The sequence below is a fragment of the Myotis nattereri genome (genome assembly GCF_964212035.1).
Source record: "Myotis nattereri genome assembly, chromosome: 11".
Lineage (NCBI taxonomy): Eukaryota > Metazoa > Chordata > Mammalia > Chiroptera > Vespertilionidae > Myotis > Myotis nattereri.
This window is the reverse complement of record NC_138086.1, coordinates 37,428,589-37,455,367: the sequence shown is the minus strand read 5'-3', so window position 1 is coordinate 37,455,367 and position 26,779 is coordinate 37,428,589. Positions and strand designations below refer to the sequence as shown.

Genomic DNA, 26,779 nt, shown 5'->3' with positions numbered 1-26,779 from the left:
GTTTTGTTGTTGTTTTTTTTTTTTTTGGTGAGAAGTGGATTTTCTCATGGAAACTACAGCACTATTCAAATGAACTGAATATTTATTCTGTATCATGCATTCTCCTAAGCGCTCTGTAAGCACAATAACTTTGTTGGGTTTTTATTATACTAATCCTCATCTAACATGTGATGCTTGGAGAGGAATCTTCATTTACCCAAAACCCTGCAGCTAATTTGCATGGCAGAACCTGTACTTGATTATGGTATTTGCAACTCTAATTACATTCTATATGACCAATAATTAGGAGTCCATGCCTCTAACAACCCAGGAAAAAAGCACGGGAAGGGGAGAAAAGTTTCTTCTTTTTAAAAGGTGAGGTACATTTTCATACATGAAAAGAGCAGGATTAAACACATACTGTCTATTATACCAGTAGGAAGAGCTCCCATTTAGGGAGTAGAATCAGAGAGGTGAGGAAGATGACCTCTGGAGGGCAAGGTCTATGGCATGTCACAGCTTAAACAAAGAGAAAAGGGTGTCCAAGCCCATCATGAGGAGAAGAGAGTGGTAGCAGATAGAAGATTAGTTGCATACTAGAGGCCCAGTGCACAAAATTGATTCTCGTGCACTTGTGTGGGAGGGTGTCCCTCAGCCCAGCCTGCACCCTCTCGCATTCCAGGAGCCCTTGGGGGATGTCCGACTGCCATGGAGGTGGGAGAGGGTCCCGCCATCACGACTGCGCTCACCAGCCATGAGCTGGGCTTCTGGCTGAGTGGTGCTCCCCCTGTCGAAGCGCACTGACCACCAGGGGGCAGCTCCTGCACTGAGCGTCTGTCCCCTGGCGGTCAGTGTGCATCATAGCAACTGGTCATTCTGCTGTTTGGTCGATTTTCATATTAGCCTTTTATTATATAAGATTGGGGGAATTCATAAAACAACCATGTTAAAGGTAAATAAACACTAGTTTCATCTATCAGATATGAGTTACAATTATAGAAAATGAAAAAACTGGAATGAACAATATGAGGATGAATTAAAATCAAAGGTGTTAAAGTGAACTTAAGTTTTTCTTTATATGTATGCGTAGAGGAAGGTGTGTGTATGTGTGTGTGCACGCACACACACGTGTGCACACAATATTGATATAATTGCATAGGCACAGACACATGAATGAATTTCTGTAGCTACATCTGGAGGATGACACCAGAATAGCAATGAGCACATCTAATGTGCAGATACTGACTTCTAAATGCCATTTCACAATGTAAGAACTCCTTAGAAAAGGTGTTTTTTTGTTGTTGTTGTTTTTAGGTGACAAGAGTTAAAATATGAGATAATCTTGAAATATCTGGTTGTGACAGAAAGCAAGAACATGCTCAAAGGTTGACAAGGGTATGCAGAAAAGACATAGAAATCAGCTTGTATTGGCTTTCTCTAGCCAATGCAGGGCAATTTAAACATCAAAATGAATATCAATAGTTGCAGATTATAGCCCACTATATACAATGGGACACCATGAATCCATTGAGATATAAATACACACATAAATTGTCAGTTTGATGGGGACCATGATGTTTACATATTTTCAAAATACCTCACCACAAAATACTTATTAATTGCAAAAAGTAAAATAGCAACTTTGAAGTGGAGAAAATTGGCAAGCACTATCTTAGTCAAGAAATTAAAGTGGACATCCTCATTGCAAGACAAACTGATAGCATGCAATAAGAACACCATATAAGTTCTGTGATATTTAATCAAAACTACATAACCCAAATTTACTGTGAGAAGACATCAGGCACATCTGATTTGGGAAACTTCTCCAAAATTACCAGCCTTTAATCTTCAAAATGGTCATGAAACTTAGGGGAAGATTGAAGAACTTTCATAATTGAAGGAGACATGACAATGAATGATTCTGAACTGGATCTTCTGATGTAAAAATATCACTGAGATAACTGGTGACATTTGAAAGGGGGTTTCAGCAATAAGTGTTTGATGGGAACTTCTAGATTTTGTCGTTTTATTGTGGTAATGTTGGAGAATGCTCTTAGGAAACATATCTTAAAAGTACTTGGAGATGATGAACATCAGGTCTTTCAAATGATTCAGGGGAAAAACTTTACCACGTATGTGATTATTTAGAACATGTAATACTTATAAAGACCAAAAATAGAAGTGAATAGAAAAAAAGATGATAGATATAGAAGGTAGGCAGAGAAGAGGCAATACCATAAATCATATTCTAAAAATTCCTGAATAAGCAAACAAAAGTTGTGGAACATAAAAAATACTAAAAAGTGTCACAGAAGAAAATGTTGCTAATATAAAAAAAAGATTTGAGGCTATGTATCAAAAAAGGTAAACTAGACTTCTGGAAAATCAATACAGAATGGCTGGATCTGAATCATATTCTAGTAAACTATTAGATATTAACCAAATAAATATTTGAGCCCCTAAGCAAAAGGTTAACTCATTTATAAAAGATTGATAATCAAATTGTAAACATTACTTTCCACAACACTTTTTCCACAAGTTACTAAAGTAACATATTCAGGAAACTCAAGGACATAAAAAGTGACTTGAGAAATTTATACACAGAAAATGACCTTATAGGTAAAGAAAGCATATAAAAATGTTAGAAACATGAAGACAGTCAGGATATATTGTTCCTCTTCCTGAGAACTCACTAGAGAATGCACTCCAGACAATCTAAATAACTGGAGTGATATCAGCATAAGAAATAATGCAGAGAGTTAAATATATATTCACTTATAGAACTAAAAATAAATAATGTTCACAAAGAGAGTGTATTGCATGTAAAGGCTAAATGTTCTGCAAACATAGATATAATAACATTATTTAAAAAGCAACTTAATAGAAATTTCAGATTTTTATTGATTTTTTTTTTTTTTTTTTTTTTGCATATAGTTCCTTACCCGAACCCTAATCTCCCTGGAGCTAAAGAAACAAAAAGCATTTATAGTAAGGAAACAAATTGGAACAGAAGAGCTATGAGGACAAGCTGAGTCTAATAGATATTCAAACAAATTACAATGCCTCTGAATTGCAAACAATGTGATGCTGACACACGATTAAGCAGTTAGACATAGTGAACAGAATATGAAATCTTGATAGAAGTCCTGTGATCATGAAAATGTATTATTCAGTAAAAGTGCAGAAAAAATGACATTTCAATAAATTTTGTAGTTACTGGATAGCATTAGGAAAAATAAAATATTTTATACTGTATATCAAAAAAGTTGAATATATAAGATAATTTTTACAAATGGAACCACACAGATAATAGAAAACACAGGGTGGGCAAAAGTAGGTTTACAGCTGTGAGTACGAAAAACACCGTTTATTCTTATATTATTATTATTTAATTATTGTATTATTTTCTACACAAACAACTATAAACCTACTTTTGCCCCACTCTGTATTAATTAATTTCTTTACAAACCTGCGAATGGGAAAGACTTTTATAACTACAGCTTCCAATCCAGAAACCACATGATTACAAATGAATGAATGTCATGTAATCATTATATCATCATCATCACCATTATCATCATCATCATGACAACTTTATGGCAGACAAACAAAGTCACCATAAGTAAAGTAAAAATATAAATAAGAAATTGGGAAATATCTGCACATTAGAAGAAATAAAAGTAACAATTGTGTATGAAAATGGCTTAAAGATGGGAATCAACAGTTTAGAGGAGCTGAAATTGACTCTCAATCATATAAAAAAATTCTCAATCTTGCTCAAAATTGAAAATGAAATATTACTGTTTTAAATAATCACAAACGTGGGAAAATTTTTCTGAAACACTTGATAATAAATTTCTGATCTGATGTCCATAATCTCCAAATGGTTTGGATGCACATTGAATTGCATAGATTAGAAAATATTTTATAGGCGGGTCATGGTGGGTGGGGGTAAATGGTGAACAGTGAAGCCTGGGCTGAGTGTTGAAAAATAAGCAAAGGAAACTGAGGCAGAAAAGTTTGGAATGGCTGTAGGGCAAGGAAGGAAATAAGTGTCTTTTGACAAATGAAATGTAAGTGGAAAGACTGCTTTAACCTATCATATTAGCAAAAATTTGTGTTAGACAATATCTTCTGTTGGTGAGGCAGTGAGAAAACAGACCTCATATACTGCTGATGAAGTGAAAAATACTAAACTCTTATGAAGAAATATTTAGCAGAATATAGGAAAACTGCATATGAATTTATATTTTGACTATAATCCTACCTTAGAAAACATCTCAAATACATTGGCAAAAATATAAAAAGACATATGCACATGACATTTATTGAAACATTATTTAATAACTATTGAAAATACCCATAGGGTATTTGTTGTATAAACCATGATACATGTAAGCAATGAAACAATATGTACCTACCAAAAATTGAGGCACCTCTCCATATTATTATGCAATAATTTTCAAGATAGATCGAGGGGGCAAGTGTGCATGTGTGTTACCACTTAATTGATCAAGTAAAGACCACCAGAATATGAAACAAAATTTTTAAAATTTTGGAGAACCTTATGGAGTAAAGAGATTTAAGAGGAAACAAACAATTACAAAGTATGGATTTTCCTTAGATGATAATTAGAAAAGAAACAAAACATAATAAAAAAAATCCAGGGAATTTTATCATTACTGGATATATGATGATGCTAAGGAATTAATGTGATGTTTTGGGTATGTAAATATATCATTGTTATATTTTAAAAGAAGAGTCTATTGCCTGTAAGAACAGATAATACTGCCCAACTGGCCTGGCTCAGTGGTTGAGCATCAACCTATGAACCAGAAGGTCACAGTTCAACTCCCAGTCAAAGCATATGCCTGGGTTGTGGGCTAGATCTCCAGTGTGGGGCTTGCAGGAGGCAGCTGATCAATGGTTCTCTCTCATCATTGATGCTTCTATCTCTCCCTCTCCCTTCCTCTCTGCAATCAAAAAAAAAAATATTTAAAAAAAGAATACATAATACAACCCTAGCAGGTTTGGTTCAGTGGATAGAGCCTAGGCCTGTGGACTGAAGGATCCCAGGTTTGATTCTGGTCAAGGGCACATACCTTGGTTGCAGGCTCCTCCCCAGACCAGGCTCTGGTCAGCACATGCAGGAGGCAACCAATGGATGTGTTTCTCTCACATCGATGTCTCTCTCTGTTTTGCCCTCTATCTTCCACTCTCTATGAAAATCAATGGAAAAATAACTTTGGATGAGGATTAAATAAATAAATATATTAATAAGAATAGATAATACTTACAAATAAAGAAATATGTTATTTGCGATATTCTTCAAAATAATTCAGGTAGGGGATAAAGTATGTAATGCTATAAATGAAACAAAATTTGCCATCAATTGTAATCATTGAACTTAGTGATGTGTACATAGGGTTTTATTGTGTTATTCTCTTGTATTTGTAAATTTTTAAAATAAATATTATTTTAGCCAGGGAAGTATATGCCCCATCATAATAGGAGTATATAATTGATTTTTCAATTGCAATAAATGATATCTTTAAAATAACGTAATTTTAGAAGTGGGTAGAATACTATAGTAAAGATATAAAGAATTTCATTGCCTTCAATCCACCTTTGTTACCCCACCTCAATTACACATGGCTAATCAGCCAGAACACGTTTATCAAATCTACCTGCTACATATGAATTAAAATCCTTTCTTTGCATCACTATTGCAATCAACATATCTCACCCAGTCTTCAGTTAGGCAATTTACTATTTTCATAATGATCATCTGTTCTTGTATGTATTTTTTTTCCTTTCCATGTGGCTGTTGCACCTGTCTGGATCCTATTTATTTCTCTCTTTTGGCTTCCCTTTACCATAAATAACTGCCTCCTTGCAACCTCTCTCCACCCCAATCTTCTCTGATTTTCTGCGCTCATTTTTCAACACTCGGCCTAGGATTCACCTTATCCATCATGACCCTCTCACAAAATAGTTTCTGGTCTATAAGTGTAGGAGGCTTCACTATTCCACATCGCTAACCATTCCCTACGGATCCTCAATTATGAGCTTCATCAGGCCAGAAACTGTGATTTGTCCTTTATAGTTTATCTCTAGAACTATTTTATCCATGTCATTACTTAATTTCATAATATATTCATCTAGCAAATGTTGAACAGAGTCGCATTTGTCTATCTTTTAGATTCAGGAGAAGTCACAATCTCCTATCCTTTGGATTATGAAGACACAGCCACCCCACATTCCTGGGTGTTATATTTTAGAGCTTATGACAATGAACGAGTGCATTCCACAACTGGGACACTCACAGTGATTCTGCAAGATGTTAATGACAATCCACCTCAATGCATTCAGGATATTTACATGTAAGTTATTATTAAAAATTTGGCCTTCAGATTTTGGCATAGAGAGAAAAAGAGAAAAATAAATGGGTAACCGACATACCATTTTTGGAATGAAGAGTAAGACTTTTATTTCTTCATTACTATATTTTAAACAATTTGCAGCCTCTCTATTTTTCCTCCCTGATACAATTGGATCTTCCTTTTTTTGTCTCAAAAATTTATAAAAATGAAAATTAAATATACTTCAAATTATAACTTTGGTACCCCTTGTTTTCAGGGTGATTAAACAATGATCACATTTAAATGTATGCATATATGTACAAAATATAACAAAGTTAAAATTCATTTTTAATTTTTTATTGACATTAATTTAAAGATTACTTCAAAGCCACATGCCTTGGTGTTTCTTTTTTAATTACATAGAGATTTGAAAATGCAGTCATGATATGTTATTAGCATTATATAAATGGAGTATCAAATCTATAAGACTTCATTTACATATAAAGTTTACGTTAATTAGTAGTAAACTAAATCCTGAAACACTAATCTTCTGATCTTTAGTGCTCTTTTTTGGTATTCTGATTATATATTCCATTCCAACAGTGTGTGTAATAGTCCACACCTGAAGAAAACCATAGACATGTGTGCTTTATATCATCAAGCCAATGTGAGTTAAAATCAGCTGAATGGAGAGAATTTTGATAGTCCTGCAAATTGAGCAATGGCAGCTCCAGCTTAATCAGAATTTTCACTCATGTGGCAGACACAGTGTTTTAAACAATGCTATAAAAGTGTTTTGGTGGTCTGCTCTTGAACAACTTAATTCTTACTTAAAATAATATTTTACTAGTATTATTGCAGGCACACATTTGATCACTTTGTAGTTACAATACATAATCCAAAATCCACACATAGAAACACTGCCGTTGCCCTGTTGTACTTCAAAAATCGACTTTCAGTTTGTAGACTTTTTGTCAGAGATATGTTTTACTAAAAAATACAAAGATAGAAATAATAAACAGTCATTCTGTAGCCACCCTAACTGTAAAGTGCTCTTACTTTCTTTTCTAGCTAGTAGTCTATAGATTCTTACTGGAGGTATGTTAGAAGTCTGTTAACAAATAAGACAATTTACATTTTATTCCATTATTTTTCAAACCTAAGGTATTGCAAGTAATTAAAATTAGAAATATTATTTTAAAACAATACCTAATTTGGTTAAAAAAAAAACCACCATAAAACATAACACTAGTTCCATAACAACAACAAAATCAGTGGCTAAACCCAATAAGCATTTCTCTGTCCTTTATGCAAAGAGCAAGGAAGTTGGCTTGGCTCTCCTGAGTGGCACTCCTCTTTGCTATGACTGAGGAGTCCTCATTTATTGGATCCTCTGGCTTTGCCATGTTGTTGCCATTTGCTTTCAACTACATGAAGAGATCAGAGAGAGTGAGAGCATGTGGAAGGTACCATAAATATTTATTCACCTTGTCTATGCTGATGTACACAGCTTTTCCCATCACGCTTCATTTGCCAGGACATTCTCCTCTCCCCTCACCCCCAGAGGACATTCTCCCCTCCTCGCACCCACAGCCTGCGAAAGTTGTAGGGAGACTGGGATATAGACAGGGACGAACGAACATTGGTAAAAATTGACAGTCCCTGCTAACTGGCAAATAGATATAACAGACACTCTGCAGTAGGATAACTATAGCTTAAGCTATGTGTGGAGATCAATTCATTAATTTGAGTGTAATATTAATTTAAGGAACTCCCTATCAAACAGAATTTTTTTAAAGTTTCATATTTGTTCAGTGCTCTTTACTTCCCATTGTAAAAAGTTATTTTTGAGGAACTGAAATCCCAGAAGGTAACCCAAACAAAAACATTTTAAATGTTTATGTTTTTAAAAATGATTATTCAAAGGAAGACTTGTAGAGAAGTCATAGTGAGGAGAGAGAAGGCAAAGGTAACTTCTGAAAGAAACTGTTCTGATAATGACCCAAGTGATGTTATACAACTACATTCAAGGACACAAGACAAAACACTACTTTAAAACTAGAATAACTGAATAGATAGGTGAAAAGCACAGGTAAGGAAAATGGACTTGTGAATAATTAAATTGTGACAATGAATCATCTGTCTGTGCTTCTGTTACCTGAATATCTCCAATCTCAGTTTCCCTTTTTTACCTCCCACAAATTTCAAAGCAGTATTCTCACAGAACTAAATCACAGCTATCGTTTTGTGAGCATTCAGAATTTCAATCCAGTAACCACCTGCCTAAAAGCAAAAGTATGGAGTAATTATAGGTCACTTTTATGTCTAAGATTTAGAGATAGAAAATTATGAATTTGAGGTACAAACTGACAATTTTTATGTGTGTCTCTTATTAAATTTGCTGCTTATTAACCCAATATAATAGCAGGTCATTTTCCTTAGGCCTTAGCAAGAATGCCAAATATTTCCTTATCGTTCACAACTTTTAACCAACACGATAATTTTATTATTGGCAGAAGTGGTTATTTAAAATATGAGCACATTTTAAAACCTTTTAAAATGAAATATTATCATCTGTATACATCTAGATTAACATACTTCACCACATTTTTTTCTCATATTTGACTCATTACAGAACTGAACTTCCTGAAAACATTCCAGTTGAAACTCCTTTAGTCTCTCTAACTTGTACAGATGAGGATGGAACTGTTCCCAATAACAATATTACTTATCATTTGATTTTAGATAATTTTGCAAATGAAACTTTTACTCTCATGAACAATGAACTGAAAGTAAGTATTTTCAAGTTGCTCTCTGACTTTGGCCCTATGATTAACCTTAGATAAAAAAAATATTATAATAGAATTCTTAATGAAGTACAGTAGTTCAAATAGCTGATGGCAGAATTTGTTCCTGTATTTTTAACTGAACCTTAAATTGCCAACAAAACAGCTTATTTTGGGATAAATGCTGGAATGCAATTTTGATCTTGGGAACTGAACTAGGAAGGTTGTAAATTTCCTAGAACAAATATTTCTGTGAGAAAGGTCTTGTTATTTCTTTGTATGTGTTGCAATTACTGTGATTGCCATTAATAAGCATGTTATATAACACATACAACAGAATAAATATGCATATTTTATCACTGTATCTTGGAACATGTAATAGCTTAACTCTCTTACCAATTCAGTAAACCTAAATTGTATTTTTAGTAATTTTTGAGACCAAAGTTGCTTGGTCATGTTTTTTAAATAGAGTAGGAAGAATTGGATTAGGCACTGTGTCCAAACAGGATTCATGGCTATTATTTATGGCTAATATAGCTGGGAATTTTTATGATAAAAATTGCTCACCAACTGGCTAAGACAACAGACATGGCCTGGATAAGTAAAGACTTAGATATGTAACAATCTGTTTTATGAGGCCTTGATTTGACACAATCTCTTGCAATTGGACTACTACCCAAGCCCCAAGTTGCATTTCATGCAAACCCTTAACACCCTTACTATTCAGTCCGCAGCCCCACACTCTGTGATCGAGGTGCACAGATCACTTTCACAGCCTTAAAACACTGTGCTGTCTCTCAGCTCTGACTTTTAGTCCTAGTGTTCACACTGTACTTGCTGCTAGAAAATGCACCCCAGCTCTTTTTGCCCTCATTATCCATACACTTTTGCACAGACTTCATTTTGGACTTCACTTCTTTTTTTCTCTTTTTTTTTTAAAATATATTTTATTGATTTTTTACAGAGAGGAAGGGAGAGAGATAGAGAGTTAGAAACATCGATGAGAGAGAAACATCGATCAGCTGCCTCCTGCACATCTCCTACTGGGGATGTGCCCGCAACCCAGGTACATGCCCTTGACCGGAATCGAACCTGGGACCTTTCAGTCCGCAGGCCAACGCTCTATCCACTGAGCCAAACCGGTTTCAGCTGGACTTCACTTCTTATAGCAAGTCATTCTGGATATTTCTTCTCCCTCTTATCTGGGACAGGTGCTTCTCTTTGGGTTCTCACAGAGTTTTTTTGGTTTTTTTTTTTTTTTTTTTTTTTATCTCTTTCCCAAAATACTTAGAACATCTCTGTCTTCCAATTAGACAGGAAAAGAAAAAAAATCTGTTTTTAAACTCATGATTGGCACCCATTCAGTACTTGTTAGATTTATATTAATCAGTGACTAAATTAATGAGTAATAAATCAACATTAGATTGTGAAATAGTTTTATGACTTGACAGGATTTAGTAACAAATTACTCCCAAATGCATACCACATTTTCACAATTCTTTGCCACTGAAATTCATTATTAATCTGACCAGAATGCTACAACACTTCCTCATAAACTATATATTAATTTATACCCTGATAATGATAGAAATAATAAAATATCAAAAATATTTTAAATTAATAACGTACAGATTGTGAAAGCGTATAACTTTTCTTTGATTCCTCCTTATTCAAGCAACTTTCAATAAGAATAAAATAAAACAAGCACACAAAATATATGAACAAAAAGCAACAAGACAAATTATGTTGGACCTGTTCTAATTTTGACAAAAACTGTTAAATTTGCCGCACAATTGGGCAGAATTGAATTGGGTCATGATGACTTTTTCTAACTTTTTCTGTAAATTATGGAATTCTGACCTGCTTCAAAATTACCGATATATGATACAAGCCCCTTTTTTATTTTTAATACATTTTTATTGATTTCAGAAAGGAAGGAGAGGGAGAGAAAGAAACATCAATGATGAGAGAGAATTATCAGTCAATTGCCTTTTGCACAGCCCCCTGCAGAAATGGGCATGTCCTCTGACGGGGTACCAAACCATGACCTCCTGGTTCATAGGTCTATGCTCAACCACTGAGCCATGCCAGCTGGGCACATTAAAAAAATATATATATATAAAATTTGTGCACTCGGAGGGAAGGGGGGGTCCCTCAGCCCAGCCTGTGCCCTCTCGCAGTCTGGGACCCCTCAGGAGATAACGACCTGCTGGCTTAGGCCTGCTCCCGGGTGGCAAGGGCAGGCCCAATACCTAGGTGCAGCCCCTGGTCAGGCTCAGAGCAGGGCTGATTGGGGAGTTGGGGCACCACCTCTGTCATGCACAGAGCAGAGCGGATTGGGAGGTTGCAATGCCACCCTCAGTCACGCTCAGGGTAGGGCTGATTGGGGGGTTGGGGCACCGCCCCCTGTCACACTCAAGGCAGGGTCGATGGGCAGGTTGCAGCGCTACCCCCTGTCACACACAGAGCAGGGTCAATCGGGGTTGGGGCACTGCCCCCTGTCACTCACAGAGCAAGGCCCATCAGGCGGGTTGGGGCTCCGTACCCTGTCACGCACAGAGCAGGGTCGATAAGGGGGTTGGGGAGCTCCCCCCTGTCACTCACAGAGTAGGGCCGATAGGGGAGTTGGGGCACCGCCCCCTGTCACACACAGAGCAGGGCGAATCAGGGAGTTGGGGCGCCGCACCCTGTCACACACAGAGCAGGGCCGATCAGGGGGTTGGGGAGCTCCCCCCTATCAGGGACAGAGCAAGGCTGATCAGGGGGTTGGGGCGCCTTCCCCTGTCACGAACAGAGCAGGGCCGATAGGGAGGTTGTGGCCCCGCCCCCTGTCACACACAGAGCCGCAGGGTGATCAGGGGGTTCGGGCGCTGCCCCCTGTCACGCTGATCCCGGTGCTGGGAGGCATATTACCCTTTTACTATATAGGATAGAGGCCTGGTGCATGGGTGGGGGCCGGCTGGTTTGCCCTGAAGGGTGTCCTGTATCAGGGTGGGGGTCCCCACTAGGGTGCCTGGCCAGCCTGGGTGAGGGGATGATGGCTGTTTGCAGTTAGTCACACACCCTTCAGGGTGGGGGTCCCCACTGGGGTGCCTGGCCAGTCTGGGTGATGGGCTGAGGGCTGTTTTCAGGCTGGCAGGTGACTGAAGCTCCCAACTGCTCCTTTTTTTCTTTTTTTCTTCTTTTATTCTGGGCCAGCTTTAGCTCTGAGGCTCCAGCTCTTAGGCCTCCGCTGCTGAAAGCAGGTTTCTGGCCTTTGTTTACCTTCTGTATTTGAAACAATGTTGCGATCCTGCTGGCTGAAGCCCGGGAACTAAAGCAGGTTTCTGGGGTTTTGTTTAGCTTCTATATTTGTAACATAGTTGCTTAGAGTTGCAGCTCAGAGGCCAGCAGCGGCAGGCGGGGAACATTGGAGTTCTCCGTCACTGAAGCAAGGAAGCCTCATGTTAGTTTCAAGCTGCCTGGCTGCCGGCTGCCATCTTGGCTGGTAGTTAATTTGCATATCACCCTGATTAGCCAATGGGAAGGGTAGTGGTCGTACGCTAATTACCATGTTTCTCTTTTATTAGATAGGAGATATATATATATATATATATATATATATATATATATATAGATATATAGATATATAGATATATAGATATATAGATATATAGATATAGATATAGATATATATACACAATGGGTTTATGGGTTTATCATCTATATATATACATATATATATATATGAATGAGAATAATTGTATTTTCCTTAAAAACTGAAAGGATGCCCTAGCCAGCTTAGGTCAGTGGATAGAGAGTCGGCCCATGGACTGAAAGGTTGTGGGTTCGATTTCAGTCAAGGGCATGTACCTTGGTTGCAGGTTCAATCCATTATCCTTGTTGGGGTGCACGTGGGAGGCAACAAATCGATGTGTGTCTCTCTCATATCATTCTCTCTCTTTTCTGTCTCTCTCCCTTACATTCTCTTTTAAAAAATCAATGGAAAAAAATGTCCTTGGATGAGCATTAACAAAAAAAATGCTGAAAGGGTTATTAATATGGCAATATTCTTATTTTGCTACAGCAGCCAATCAAGAGAAGCTAGTGACACAATTTTAATGCTTAGTTAATAAAGCCTTTGTCAAAAGAACATAGAACATATATTTATATGGCTTTCCAACAATGTTTGAGTTTTAAGACACTAGTTTTTAAAAAATAAAATTTGTTCTTAGATGGCCATACATTTGCATGTATATTCTAAAGGATGAAAAAAAGAGAAAGAGACTTAGCAGTCATTCAAAACTGGGATTTATAATAAGCACCAAGAGTTTATGTTAAAATAATGAATGAAGCTCTAATAGACTAGCGGATATCAACTCTGAATATATCTTAAAATATTGAGGAGTGACCTTCACCAGACTACCCATGATAGACCTGTAATTTTAGTGTTGCACAACTAATTGCTATATAAGGAATCCAAACCATTTCATGTATGTTTAACTTATTAATAAAATAATAAAATGAATGGTTCTTTATATTAGCATTGCTAATCATATATTTTATTAGATCATTTCTCTTTAATGAGCCTTGACCTGAAACATCACCACCATATATTTTTATTAGTCAATTCATTTTAATTACTATTTTATGATGTAATATTTGATATTTACAAGATAATATATTTGCAAGTTATGACACATAGCAATAAAATAAACCCCTAAGCACATCACCTCTCTTCAGAACTAGAACATTCCTAACAGCTGTGTTACTATATTTTCTCATCCCTACCTACTGCTTGACCTTCAAAAACAACCAATATCCTGAATTTGTATTTGTCATTGTTTGGGGGATTTTATGGGTTTATCATCTATGTATATATTCCTGAATAACATTGTTGGTTTGCTTAGCTCTTGAGCTTTAAAAAAGTGGTATCATATCCTATTCAGTCTCCTGTGACTTAATGTTTTTCATTTATGTTATATCTCTAAGAGTTATCTATGTATGATGAGTATCTATCTATCTATCTATCTATCTATCTATCTAGCTAGCTACTTAGTAGCTGTACAGTTTCATTATATGTCTTAATATTCCCTGTGTGACTATAACCATTCTCACTCACATAGTTAGAGATTTGGATTTCCTTCTGAATTTTGCTTAAGGATACGATGAATATTCTTCAGCATTTCTCTTGCTGCCTACATGCAACACCTTCTCTACTTAAGAACAAATCTGCATGTCATAGTGTAGGTAAATGGTCATCTACATTGGATTCAATCATGTACCTCCTAACAGCATTTCAGTTTATGACAGACCACATATATGACAGTGCACCCATAGTATTTTAACAGAGCTGAAAGATCCCCATCACCTGGTAACAGCATAGACATCTTAACATCATAACACAATGCAGTGTAAACAACCTACTGCAGTGTCAGTACTATCAAAGTATAGCTTACAGTACAGTACATGATACTTGATGATAATAAATGAAAATAATACTAGTTTATGCATTTACTATACTATATTTTTATCATTATTTTTCAGAGTATATTTTTCTACTTAGAAGACAAACATTTGCAGTAAAACAGTATATGCTGTGTTGCTCTGACAGTGGCCTCATACTTGACCTGTTTAGGGCATCTCCTGAGTGCTTCATTTTCTCTTGAGTCTGATTTAATCTCGTGTTGTTGTGTTCATCATGACTCCTACCTGTAGTGTAGTGACTGTAGTGCTAAATTGTTGCCTCACTTTCCACTCGCACCAGCCATGTGTAAGCTTTGTTCTTGATCAGTATACTTATCACAGTATCTGGTGCTCTTACACATTTAACATGATTTTGCCTGATTAGTAATGAGGTTGCACATCTTTTCATACATTCATCAATTGTGTGAAAAAACACACACACCATGAAATAATTGTGTTTCTGTTGTGTAAAAAGCATGGACATGTATTAACAAATTCTTGTTTTATATATTTTCCTTATTGATTTGTATGATATATTTATATATTCTGAAAAATATCTTATATATTCCTGAAATATTTTAGCAAGTGGCCTTTCTTTCATATTTAAGGTTTCTAAACACCAGGGAACTAGTTTTGTGATGTGGAGTGAAGTAGGAATTCAATTAATATTTTTCATCATTTGTAATACCAACTCCCACAGTTTTATTTCTACAGTGGCCTGCACTGACTTCTCTGGCATAAATAGAATTTTTGTGTATGTTTGTGTATGCCTTTGGTTATTTTCTTGTTGTAGTTATTTTCAATGCTCAATTCCTTTCTATTTTTTCAAATTATTTTAATGTAATAGGTTGAGAGGAGGCATATAGTAAATTAATAGTAACACTGCTTTTAGCTTCTCTGCTGATACCTGGTTCAGTGCCATCTGTGTTCTTCATGCCACCTCTATTTATATATACTTAGAATATAGATTACAGAATTATAGGGTTGAAAAGTACATTCTAATACACTACTAATATTCTACTTCATTCATGCAGAAACTATTTATTCCCATTTGACAACTCATTTACAGACCCCAATTTTTATAATTCTTGAAACATTGTAGGTTCTTAAGAAAACAATGCTATTCACCTATGCTTTTCTGCACCAACTCATCACTCAGTTGCTACACATAAATTCCCTCCCTAATAGGTGCTGGCTGTTTGTTAAGGAAAATAATTAATGGGAGTGTAGCTAAAGCACACAAAGGACCTCAGAGGAACTGGAGACACAGCACGCAATTGCATTCCTTCCACCCCTCTAGGATGGCCTCAGACCTACTTCAGCTATGGCCACCCTGAGGATTGTGTGATTATGCATGAGCAGTGAAGGGGGAGATTCTTAACATCACCCTTTTCCTTTAACATTATGAAAGATCCTGAATGCATCATGCCTGCCCTGCAATCCCTCCCAGGAGAGGAAAGTGAAAGAGCAAAAATATGAGATACTTTAACCTCTCTCACAGAGTGGATCTCAAATTCTGTGTTTGAATGGTTTCTAAGGCTGCAAGTTAAAGCTTGCTTCTGAGAGATTATTCTTGCTAATACTAACTCATTTTTTAAAAATGCAAATAAATTCTTGACAACTTAGTTTTTAAAATCTTAAATACACACCAGAGCATGTATTTATAAAGAAAATGTATGGAGTAGGAGAAGGCAATCTATGGCAAATGAAGCAGTGTAGACAAATGCAGATCAACTATGTAACCCTAATTTTGCCAACAGTATACTTCTACAATATGAGGTGATAATTACAAAGTCCCAGGATATGTAGAAATATTATCATAGTTTTGGAAAAATATATATTTTTGTAAATGTTCTCTATGAAGATGAGGACGTTCACTTAGAATTTTTATCATAAATGGGTGTTGGATTTTGTCAAATGCTTTTTGGCATCTATTGATATAATGTATTATTTTGAGAATTTTTTTCTTTTAGGATGTTGATGTGCAATGTCACTGCTAGAAAAGTTAAAATTACATATGAGGCTTACATTTGGGGCTCACATTACTATTTAATATATCCCTATTGAAGAGCACTGCTAGATAGAATACCATTTTCACTATTTTTTTTTTACCACAGCTTAAATATCTCGGTTTTAAATTCACATACATGGTAAGCAAGATTTTTAATTAAAAACAATATTCATCAATATAATATTTTATTTGCAGGTTGGGCCTACACATCTAGATTATGATAATGCTATTTTTGCAGGAATGCACTTCAAATACACATTGTTTGTGAGAGTGTCTGATAAAGGAAATCCTGTATTATCAAGTAAGAAGTTATTAATTTACAATATCGATATTTTAAGTTATATATAATGAGTAATTTTAAAAATTAGTTCTTAGAAGTATATTATGCTTGTAAATATTCTGATGATGTTATAATAAAGTTTTAAATTATTTCTCTGATATTGGCTTATTTAGTGCCTATGTACTATTATTTTAAAAAAGAAAGTCCAAATAAAAACTGAGACATGAGTGAGAGAATGATGTCCAAATCTTATTATAGCACATTGCAACTCTTTTAAGGCAATGTCAAAGTTAAATTTTTCTGAAATATTTGTTTAAAAAATTTCTGAGGACTGAATTTGTTTTACATTAGAAAAAATATAAATATTCCTATGATCATAATACATTGCAGTTTCTTTATATTTCTTTATTACATTGTCATGTGGAGATATTTTAATCATATTTCAATTAGCAAACAATGTGTGCTATTGGAAACTATGACCTATAATTAAGAACAGTATTTACATATAAACACATTATAAAAGGCAGTTGATTTGATGGGTATTCAAAAATCAGTTAATAGAGTGTTTTAATCCAAAACTTGTTTCCAAATGCTCAATAATTGAAGAGATAATAATTTAATAACAGAACTTAACATTTAGGTATGTGTGTGTAATTTATACACTTAGAATTTAATGTATAATGTTGATGTTAATTGAAAAGGAAAAGAAAAAGGAAGAATTATAGAAGATACATAATTACCTCAGTTACGTTTATATGTACTTTTCCTCCCTAGCAATTATTACAATCATCATAAGAGTGATTCGAATAAATGAGTTGAATCCAATTGGAACTATATCAACATTTATCTTCAATATATTTGAAAATAGTCCAGTTGATACCCTAGTTGGAAAAATTACATTTACAGATGCAGACTGGCCATTTAATAATGTAAAATATACCATTGTTGGAGGCAATCTGGGATCACCTCCCAAATTTTACATTGAACCAGACACAGGTACTGTAAAATTGATGATATCAATTGATAATAAAATAATGAGCTTGCATACTTATTTGGAATTTATTTTATTGAGAAACTATAATTATCGGAACCTCTTAGAAATCAACTTTCCCTTAAACTATGTAATGCTCACATTGGTTTGTCAGCTGTATCCACCATTGCTTATTTACTGCAGAAAAAGCACTGCAGCTTTGTGCTTTGCCAAATGGAGCTTCAGAAAGCCCATGCACACGTACTTCTGCCATATACTAGTATGTAAGATTGTATAGCAGATGATTAAGTTGGTGTGCAAATTAAGATCTGCCATCATTTGCTGATGAATTACACGCTGGGAGTATAAATATATTACCAAAGTTGGTTTGCATTAGTTCATTTCCATTTGTTATTTTAGCGATTATTTCATTTACATAGTTTGTAATTTAGCATGAATTGAAGATATTTCACAATCCTGGGATAACAGTTTTCTTTTACTTTTTGTTTCAGGAATGATAAAGCTACTGGGCTCACTAGACAGGGAAACGGAACCACAGTACAAGATAGTTGTGAGAGTTACAGATTTGGACAATGACGCTGTTCCCGACCCCCTCAGACAGAGGAGTGGAACTGCTCAGGTGACCGTCAATGTTCTGGTAAGAATGAGTCACTGCCTATAATGCTCTCATCCCTTAGGAAACATATTCTTGGGAAATAAACACAGGGATAATTGCGAATAATTAAAGTTAAGTGCCGTCTGCATGGACCTAATTCAGAGAGCAACATATTGGGTTCAAAAACATTGTAACTGTACCATATCAGTGTGAGTTCTGACTTTGATCGTCTCACAAATCTGAACTTAGGTTAAGAGTGCCTGAAAACTGAAGTTGTATTTAAGAAGTTCTTGTAAGGCTCATTTTGTCATTACATGTACTTCCATAACCAAACAAACTTATATCCCAGAGTTTAGGAAATTACACTGAAACTAAAGCTGTTTCTCTGCTCATTTGGTTGTTCTCTGCCTCTCTGGTTTTCACTTAAGAAATATTTTAATATTTTAATTAATCAAGACTCTGAGAGATCAGCCACAGACATTCACAAACATGAAGTAATGAGGCAAGAACTGGTAACATAAATACTTTAAAAAATATACATATATTTTTATTTATAGATAGAACCCACAACCCTGCCCTGTGCCCTTGACCAGGATCGAACTGTGACCTCCTGGTTCATAGGTTGACGCTCAACCACTGAGTCACATCAGCTGGGCAACATAAATACTTTTTAAATATTTAAAGCAAAAATATATTTGACTTGGTGTGTTTAAGACTTACATCAATATAATTCTGTGCATTCTTTTTATTGAAAGAGATATAAAAATATCCCCCTTTATAACGATAGTGTTAACTTTTCTTTATCTTATAACTCTGCTCCTTCTTGCTACTTGAGAGCAGTGAGAATTCCAACAGTGGATCTAATGAAGCAGGCAATGACTTCTAATAAAAACGATGTAAAACCAAAAGCAGTGTTTAGAGTCTGTGCATACTCCTACATGATGAACACTTTCCTATGTGTTTTTGGTGAACTAAAATACTTAACAGGGCCCATGACTCAGTGTTACAATCCCCAATATAGACTCATTATGTCTGGAAAACACAATGAAGCAGGCCAAAAACCTTTGTGGAGAGAAATTTAATGAAGTGATTTGAGTGGTTTCAACAATGACTCAGAGGATGTCATAAGCTAATGAACCTGCTGTCTTTAAGCAAGCTTCCAATAATACACCCCAAGTGCACCCTAAGTTATATTAAAAGTTTTAGTAGATATCTTTTGTGTTTGAATTTCTATAACTGATTGTTTCCACTTCCATTTTGTTTGGACTTTTATAACTGATCGTTTCCACTTCCATCCTATATTCAAATAGATATAAAACAAAAGGTATTTGTTCTTCAGCCTTAAAAGCATTCACATTTCTATCTCCTTCGGGGCTAGAAGGATTTATTCAGGAATGAATATTTTATTTCTTGGGACTAGGTAAAATACTATACATTTCCTACCATAAAACTGTTGACTAAAATATTGTTGCTGAATTCAAATACCTTTCCCCTATAGAGACTTCCAACCAAAATTTAGGTGAAAGGCATAAAAAATATTCTATTCAGAAAAATAAAATAAGACCAAAATTTCAAAGTATGATAAAACTATTTTTATACTAGACTTTGTTCCAATAAGGAATGAAGCTCATATAAAAAATAAACAAAATAGCCCTAACTGGTTTGGCTCAATGGATAGAGCGTTGGCCTGCGGACTCAAAGGTCCCAGGTTCGATTCCGGTCAAGGGCACGTACCTTGGTTGCAGACACATACCCAGTAGGGAGTGTGCAGGAGGCAGCTGATCGATGTTCTCTCTCATCGATGTTTCTAACTCTCTATTCTTCTCCCTTCTTCTCTGTAAGAAATCAATAAAATATATTTAAAAAAATAATAAATAAACACAATAGAACAATACTACTTAAGTTGGAAGTAAATGAATGAATCTAAATTTTATTTGGAAGGGTGAACAAACAAGAAAAGTTGATATATTATACAAAATAAAGGATGAATACTGTTATGGACTGAATGTTTGTGTCCTACCAAGATCCCTATGTTAAAGACCTGATTCCCAGTGTGGTAGTATTGGAAGATAGACCCTTTTAAATGAAATTAAGATAAGATGAGGTCATGGGGATGAGGCTCTGATTGATGGGATTCGTTTTCTTATAGAAAGAGAAAGCAGAGAATTTTCTCTTTCTCCACCATGTGAGAAAACAGCAAGAAGGCAGACATCTGCAAACCAGGAATAGAGCTGTCACCAGAAATAAAAACATTCTGAACTTTCTGATCTTAGACTTTCTAGCCTCTAGAACTTTGAAAAAATAATTGATATTGTTTAAGCAACCCCGCCTATAGTATTTTGCTGTGTAAGCCCAACCTAAGACAAAAACCACTTTGTTTTAACAAACATAAAAACGTTATAAACTATACTATTAAAATACATATTCCCAGTAAATAATAGATGTGCAGCTAGATCAGTGAGACATATTAGGAAGTCTAGGATCGAAGATATAAGATTGAAGATTTATGGTAAATTCTCACATAAGTGAAGTTAGAATAACTAACAAACCTATAACTAATAAACTCAGAAGCATGTATACCGATCTCCTGCTATAGCCTTCAAGATAAACTAGTTTCAAAATGTATTTCAAAATATTTTAGGGAGATGAATTTATAGGCATCATTAGCTGTTGCTAAATTCAAATTTGCCATTGTCCATTGACTAGTTGATCTATAGCTCTTCTTTCTGGAATAATTTTCTTCTTGGATCATATCTTGGGTTTCTAAGATAACTCTTAGGTTATGATAATAAACTGCATCATGAAAACAAACTTGTTTGTTGGAAAATGAATATTTCAAGCAAGAGTTGGGGGGATATGCTTTCACTTTGAAGAAGGCCACAACATGCAGAACACAATTCACCAATGCACAGTTACTTCATGCCCAGCTCACCGGCTGTAGGCTGAAATGACTGGAGTGAGATGGTTTGGGCCCTGAGTGTGATGCAGAGCCTAGCATACCTTTGTGGCATGATTCCACAGCCAGGAATGGTTTACTTACCTGTGTTGTGGAGTCTGTTTCTGACTCATGTACAAAGGATGATATGATTTGTAAGCTGCTAGTTGTTGTCATTTAGGTGTTACTTATTAACATATTGTGTAATGTTTACTTTTGCTAAATCTGCATAACTCTAGTATTGGAATTTTGTAGAAGGAACATATGTGGAAAAAAACCTGAAGTGTTAATAGATCACTTGTCTAATGGAAATGGTTATGATTTAGTGACTACAATGCCTGCGTGGCATTTGGTCTCAAATCATCTAGGCATTCTGAACGTTTTAACCAAGTGCACAGGAGTCAACATTAGATGTGGTCCTATGTTTAAAAAGGCACTGTTTTATTGTAGTGAGAGAAGCTGGAGCTCATTTAGTAATGTGTTGGCTGAGAAGTTTTTATTGCAAGAATCCAATCAAATTGCATTGTTATGTGACAAGGAGCCTCATGTGGTGCTTAAATAGCTAGAGAAACATATTCATTAAAAATTGACAAATGGTGTTGAGACTTGCTGCATCAAAGAAGTTTCAACAGATTTTCTTATCAAGTGGTAATTTATGATTTGGACCATGATATCGGAAATGAGTTTTTAAAAGGATAGAAAAACTTGTCCTTTTAACTGGATATGACCGGAGTGGTTTCAGTTAACTGTTAGTGATGTGTCTTGTGTGAGCTTAGAAAGAGGCCTGTCCTGTAACAAGACAAATAACTAAAATAAATGTTTTTATCTAGTCAGAGACAAACTTTTTGCAGCTGTAATACTCAAGGAAAGTAAGTCAATATTCACCAATAATGTCACTACCTGGATCTCAAAATAATAAACAAAAAAAAAACAGGAATTTCTTTACTGATATAAAAAATATAATAAACAAATTTCTGAGTTTGATCATACATCATCTATTACACCATCCTGTACTTGCTGACAAGAATTTGCATACAAAATTGAAAGCTGTTTTGTCTCCTGCAAAGAACATGATACATTTCCTCAGAGGATAGTTCCTAAATCATCATTGTCTTTTCAGTGATTCTTTTGAAGTAATTATTAGCAAACACAGTCCTTTTATTTTTCAAACTAGAGAACAGGGGCTCTCCCACGGCCAGATGCTTACATTATTTCTGTAACATGAAATATACAAGCCATTTTTTAGCATTAAAATATTAATAGAGCCAACAACTTATAAAGTAATGTTTTCTTTTCCTTGAATGTGATTATAAGGGTACTCAAATGCTTAGAATTCATTTCTGTTCTATATATGCATAATCCATGGACGCAGACAATAGGGTGAAGGCCTGGGATGGGGGGGGGGGGCTAGAAGGGGTCAATGGGGGAAACAAGAGGACATATGTAATACTTTCAACAATAATGATTTTTTAAAAAAGAAAAAAAACGTGTCTGCCACACTTAAAAAAAAAGGAACATGTAAGAAAATAATAATGGTCACCCTAAGTGTATCTGATTTTATAAATAAACAATATGGGGGGCAAATTTTACGAACTTGGATTTCTAGTGGAGAGGTATTAAAAAGTGCAGAAACAACCATCTGAAATGCCAAGAGTTGGAGAGCTTCCTGTGACAACAAAATAGATATTGGATCTATTCATGTATTTAACCTGGATGCCTATTAACCATAAGAGCTGGTAACTATATCCACATATATTTAGAGATAATGGCATTGCCAGATATCTTTTAAAACACTGTATGGTGTTTAAGAGCACAGCTTCTTTAGCCAGATGGCCTGGACTTGAATCTGGGCTTCACTGCTTACCATGTTTATGACCTGGATCAAGTTATTGAACCTCTCTTTTATTGTTTCTTCATTATAAAATGACTAGAGGCCTCGGCCTGGCCTGCTCCCTCTCGCAATCCAGGACCCCTCGGGGGATGTCAGAGAGCCGGTTTTGGCCCAATCCCCACAGGCCAGGCCAAGGGACCCCACCAGTGCACATGCACCGGGCCTGTAGTATACATATAAGATCTTTGGTTAATCTCTTCCCACCCTCCCCACTCCCCCTTCCCTCTGAGATTCATCATTCTGTTCCATGTTTCCATGCCTGTGGTTACCACTCCTGCATTGAGCATCTGCCCCCTGGTGGTCAGTGCGCGTCATAGCTACCAAATGGTCTGCTGGTTGGCCAGTTACTTAGTCTTAGGCTTTATACATATATATATAGATAGATAGATAGATAGATAGATAGATAGATAGATAGATATAGATATAGATATAGATATAGATATAGATATAGATATAGATATAGATATAGATATAGATATAGATAGATAGATATAGATAATAATAGTGCCTACCCTCGAAGGTAGAGATAAGATTTTTGAAAGTATTTCTAATGCACTGATGGGCTCATAGTAAGCACCATATGAGTGTTTGGTAAATAAATAAACTAGAACTCTTTCCACAACTGGAAAAAAATGATGGAAATTTGTTTTACTGAGTTTACATAATTGACTAAAATTAGATTTTTCACATTTAATCATCAAAGCAAAGTCCAGAAACCATTTACATATAACTGATAAGAACTTCAAATGTTATTTTTAGCAGATTATGGAATAAAGTACAAGTCACTAAACTTATATTTTTAAAAAACAATGCTTCTTGAATTATTTATATTATTATAAATTTGAAACTGTAAGTCCATTTTAATGTACTAAATATGCCATAACTTAAAGAATCTTAAAATATAGCATAAAGAACTAACCCACACCAGATTTTTATTTATAAAATGTGTGAGATCACATTTTGAGAAAAAAAAATTAAATAATGTAAACTAAAGGAAGCAAAAGGAAAAAAAATCTGTTAGTTACAGGTCGCCAGAGAAATATTTATCTATATATCTCTCTATCTACTTATATTTCTATCTTTCTATATAAAGATATCTATATATATAAAAGCCTAATATGCTTTTATGATAATTGTTCAACCGGGAGTTCGACCGCTCGCTATGACATGCACTGACCACCAGGGGGTGGTGCAGAACATGGTAGGCGTTGGTGACGTGGCACTGGCAGCAGGTGGCAGTGGCAGTGCTGCTCACTCTGATGGGCCCTGACAAGAGCAGGACCACGGTGGGATGGTGGAGCAGGTGAGTGGGCAGTGCCAGGCCAAGGCGGGTACGAGCGGGGGCCCGATCGCCCCACTGATTGCTCCTCAAACCCAACAGTGGTGCTGGAGGGCTGGGCTGCCACCCAGCTCCCAGGTGCTGAGGGAGCTGGGTGGGGGGCCCAGCCCCGATCAATTGCCATCGCAGGCAGGATGGTGGAGCAGGTGAGGGGGCAGCACCCAGGCCACAGTGGGGTGCCAGGCAGAGCTGCGAGGCTGTGGCATGAGTTAGGCTGTGAGCCTGGGGGTGCGAGCTGGGGCCCAATCCCTGCAGGCCACCCCGAGGGACCCCACCCATGCACAAATTCATGCACTGGGCATCTAGTTTATCATAATAAATTGGCTTATGAGGTTATAGAGGCTGCAAAGTCTCATGATCTGTCACTGGTAAGCTGGAGATATAGTTACTGCCTGATTCTGAAGGCCTGAGAACCATGAGCACCAATGGTGTAAATCCCAGTCTGAGGGCAAGAGAAGACCAATGTTCTAGCTCATGAGTCAGGCAAAAGATCAAATTCTTCCTTCTTTCACTTTTTTGTTCTACTCAGGACTTTGGCCATTTTCAAAGGTGAAGACACTATAAGATGAAAGTCACATTAAGCACATTAGATGATGTTCACCCATCTTGGAGAGGACAATCTGCTTTATTCAGTCTACATAATCAAATACTAATCTCATCCAGAAAATGCCCTCTCAGATACACTCAGAAATAATGTTTAAGGAGATATCTGAGCATCCTATGATCCAGTAAAGCTAACTACCTCATCCAGCACAGTTTTAGTGAACACTGAATTGAAAATTAATTGTTCTTTTTGTAGTGTTCCAATGTTTTTTATACCTTTATTTTGACAGTTAAATTTTTCTGGCTTCCATTATAAAAAAAAAAACATTTTTTAAAAATCTAATCTAGTCATTAGATTCTTGAAGGCAGGATTCTTTATCATGTATCTTTTGAAATTTATTATGCATAGGATTTCCTTAATTATTTTACGTAATATCTACGTGACTATAAATTCAATAACAACTCTGAGTAGGAAAAAATACATTAGGGCCTAAGGACTTATTGTAATTGAACATGAGAATTCTGGAGTTGGAAAAACTTAAGAAAAACCTGTTTCTCTCCTCTCATTTTATACCAACGAGACTCGGCCTTATTAAAGTTGAGAAACATTGTGATTATAAATGGTTCCCCGAATGCGTAGCTTTGAAGTTGAGGCAATGGCAGATACATTGCTTTGTGCTGAACAGATCCTGATTTATTTTCTGGGTACACAGGAAGATTACATTATCTGACTACTTTTCGGTGAGATTGGGGCCATGTAACTGGGAAGTGGGCTGAAGGGCTTTTCTAAGCCTGGCCATAAAATCCCCACAACAACTGCCCTCTTTCCCTTTGCAATGTGATTTTCAAAGGCCGTTTTTCAAAGGTGAAGACACTATAAGATGAAAGTCACTTCTTGAAAAAGAGCTTCCAAGAAGACCCACTGAACATGTCTGATGATGATACAGGCAAAAATTAACCTTGTTCCATGTTAAATCAATCATGTTTTACATTGTAATTGTTATTGCAAACTGTCTAGCCAATTGTGCCTAATGCAGAATTTTTTTCTGGATAACAGTTGGACTCTCCCAAATAGTTGGAATTCTCTCAAATTTCTTTCCATCTTCATATCCCTATGGCTTTGAGAATAAGCAACAATCTTTTTATAACATCAAGATGTACTACTTGCATGCTCTCATGGTTTTATTTAAGTTATGAGTATGTAAACATTTATATGAAAAACTTTTTATTGGAAAAATCATCAATATAAATTTTACCAGCTAGTTTTCTTTAAAATTATATGCATTTCTAACTGCTTGATAATTTTCCCAGTATTAGCGAAGGATACAATTTTTAAAAAGCTTAGAGGTTGATAAATTTTCATAATTAATTATTTTAGTAAACAATATCTCCATTTTTAACAAGAACAAACCATGATAATGTGTTTTGAAAACCACAAAAATTTAGATTAAATATATGCAATTATTTAAATTATTATCTATATTGACATTTTTATTCCAATATTAAGTGATTTGTGTGATCCACTTCTTAAGATTAACATTTCTCTAATCTGTTCTCATCTTTTATTTGTACTGGACTACAATTGTCCTGAGGGTAATGACTCAATGTTATACAAGATTATT

The 26,779-nt window shown here is 35.6% G+C and overlaps 1 protein-coding gene across 1 annotated transcript in view; it reads left to right on the top strand.

The window, feature by feature from the left end:
• Nucleotides 1-26,779, top strand: part of LOC308526758 (cadherin-related family member 4-like) — a gene marked incomplete at both ends in the record, with an annotated part of 103,985 nt that overhangs the window by 42,998 nt on the left and 34,208 nt on the right. The window contains 5 exons of the mRNA XM_081101991.1: nucleotides 6,182-6,362; nucleotides 8,977-9,133; nucleotides 16,779-16,884; nucleotides 17,638-17,859; nucleotides 18,346-18,491. Coding sequence (XP_080958117.1) covers nucleotides 6,182-6,362; nucleotides 8,977-9,133; nucleotides 16,779-16,884; nucleotides 17,638-17,859; nucleotides 18,346-18,491 — 812 coding nt within the window. The remainder of the gene's footprint in view (nucleotides 1-6,181; nucleotides 6,363-8,976; nucleotides 9,134-16,778; nucleotides 16,885-17,637; nucleotides 17,860-18,345; nucleotides 18,492-26,779) is intronic.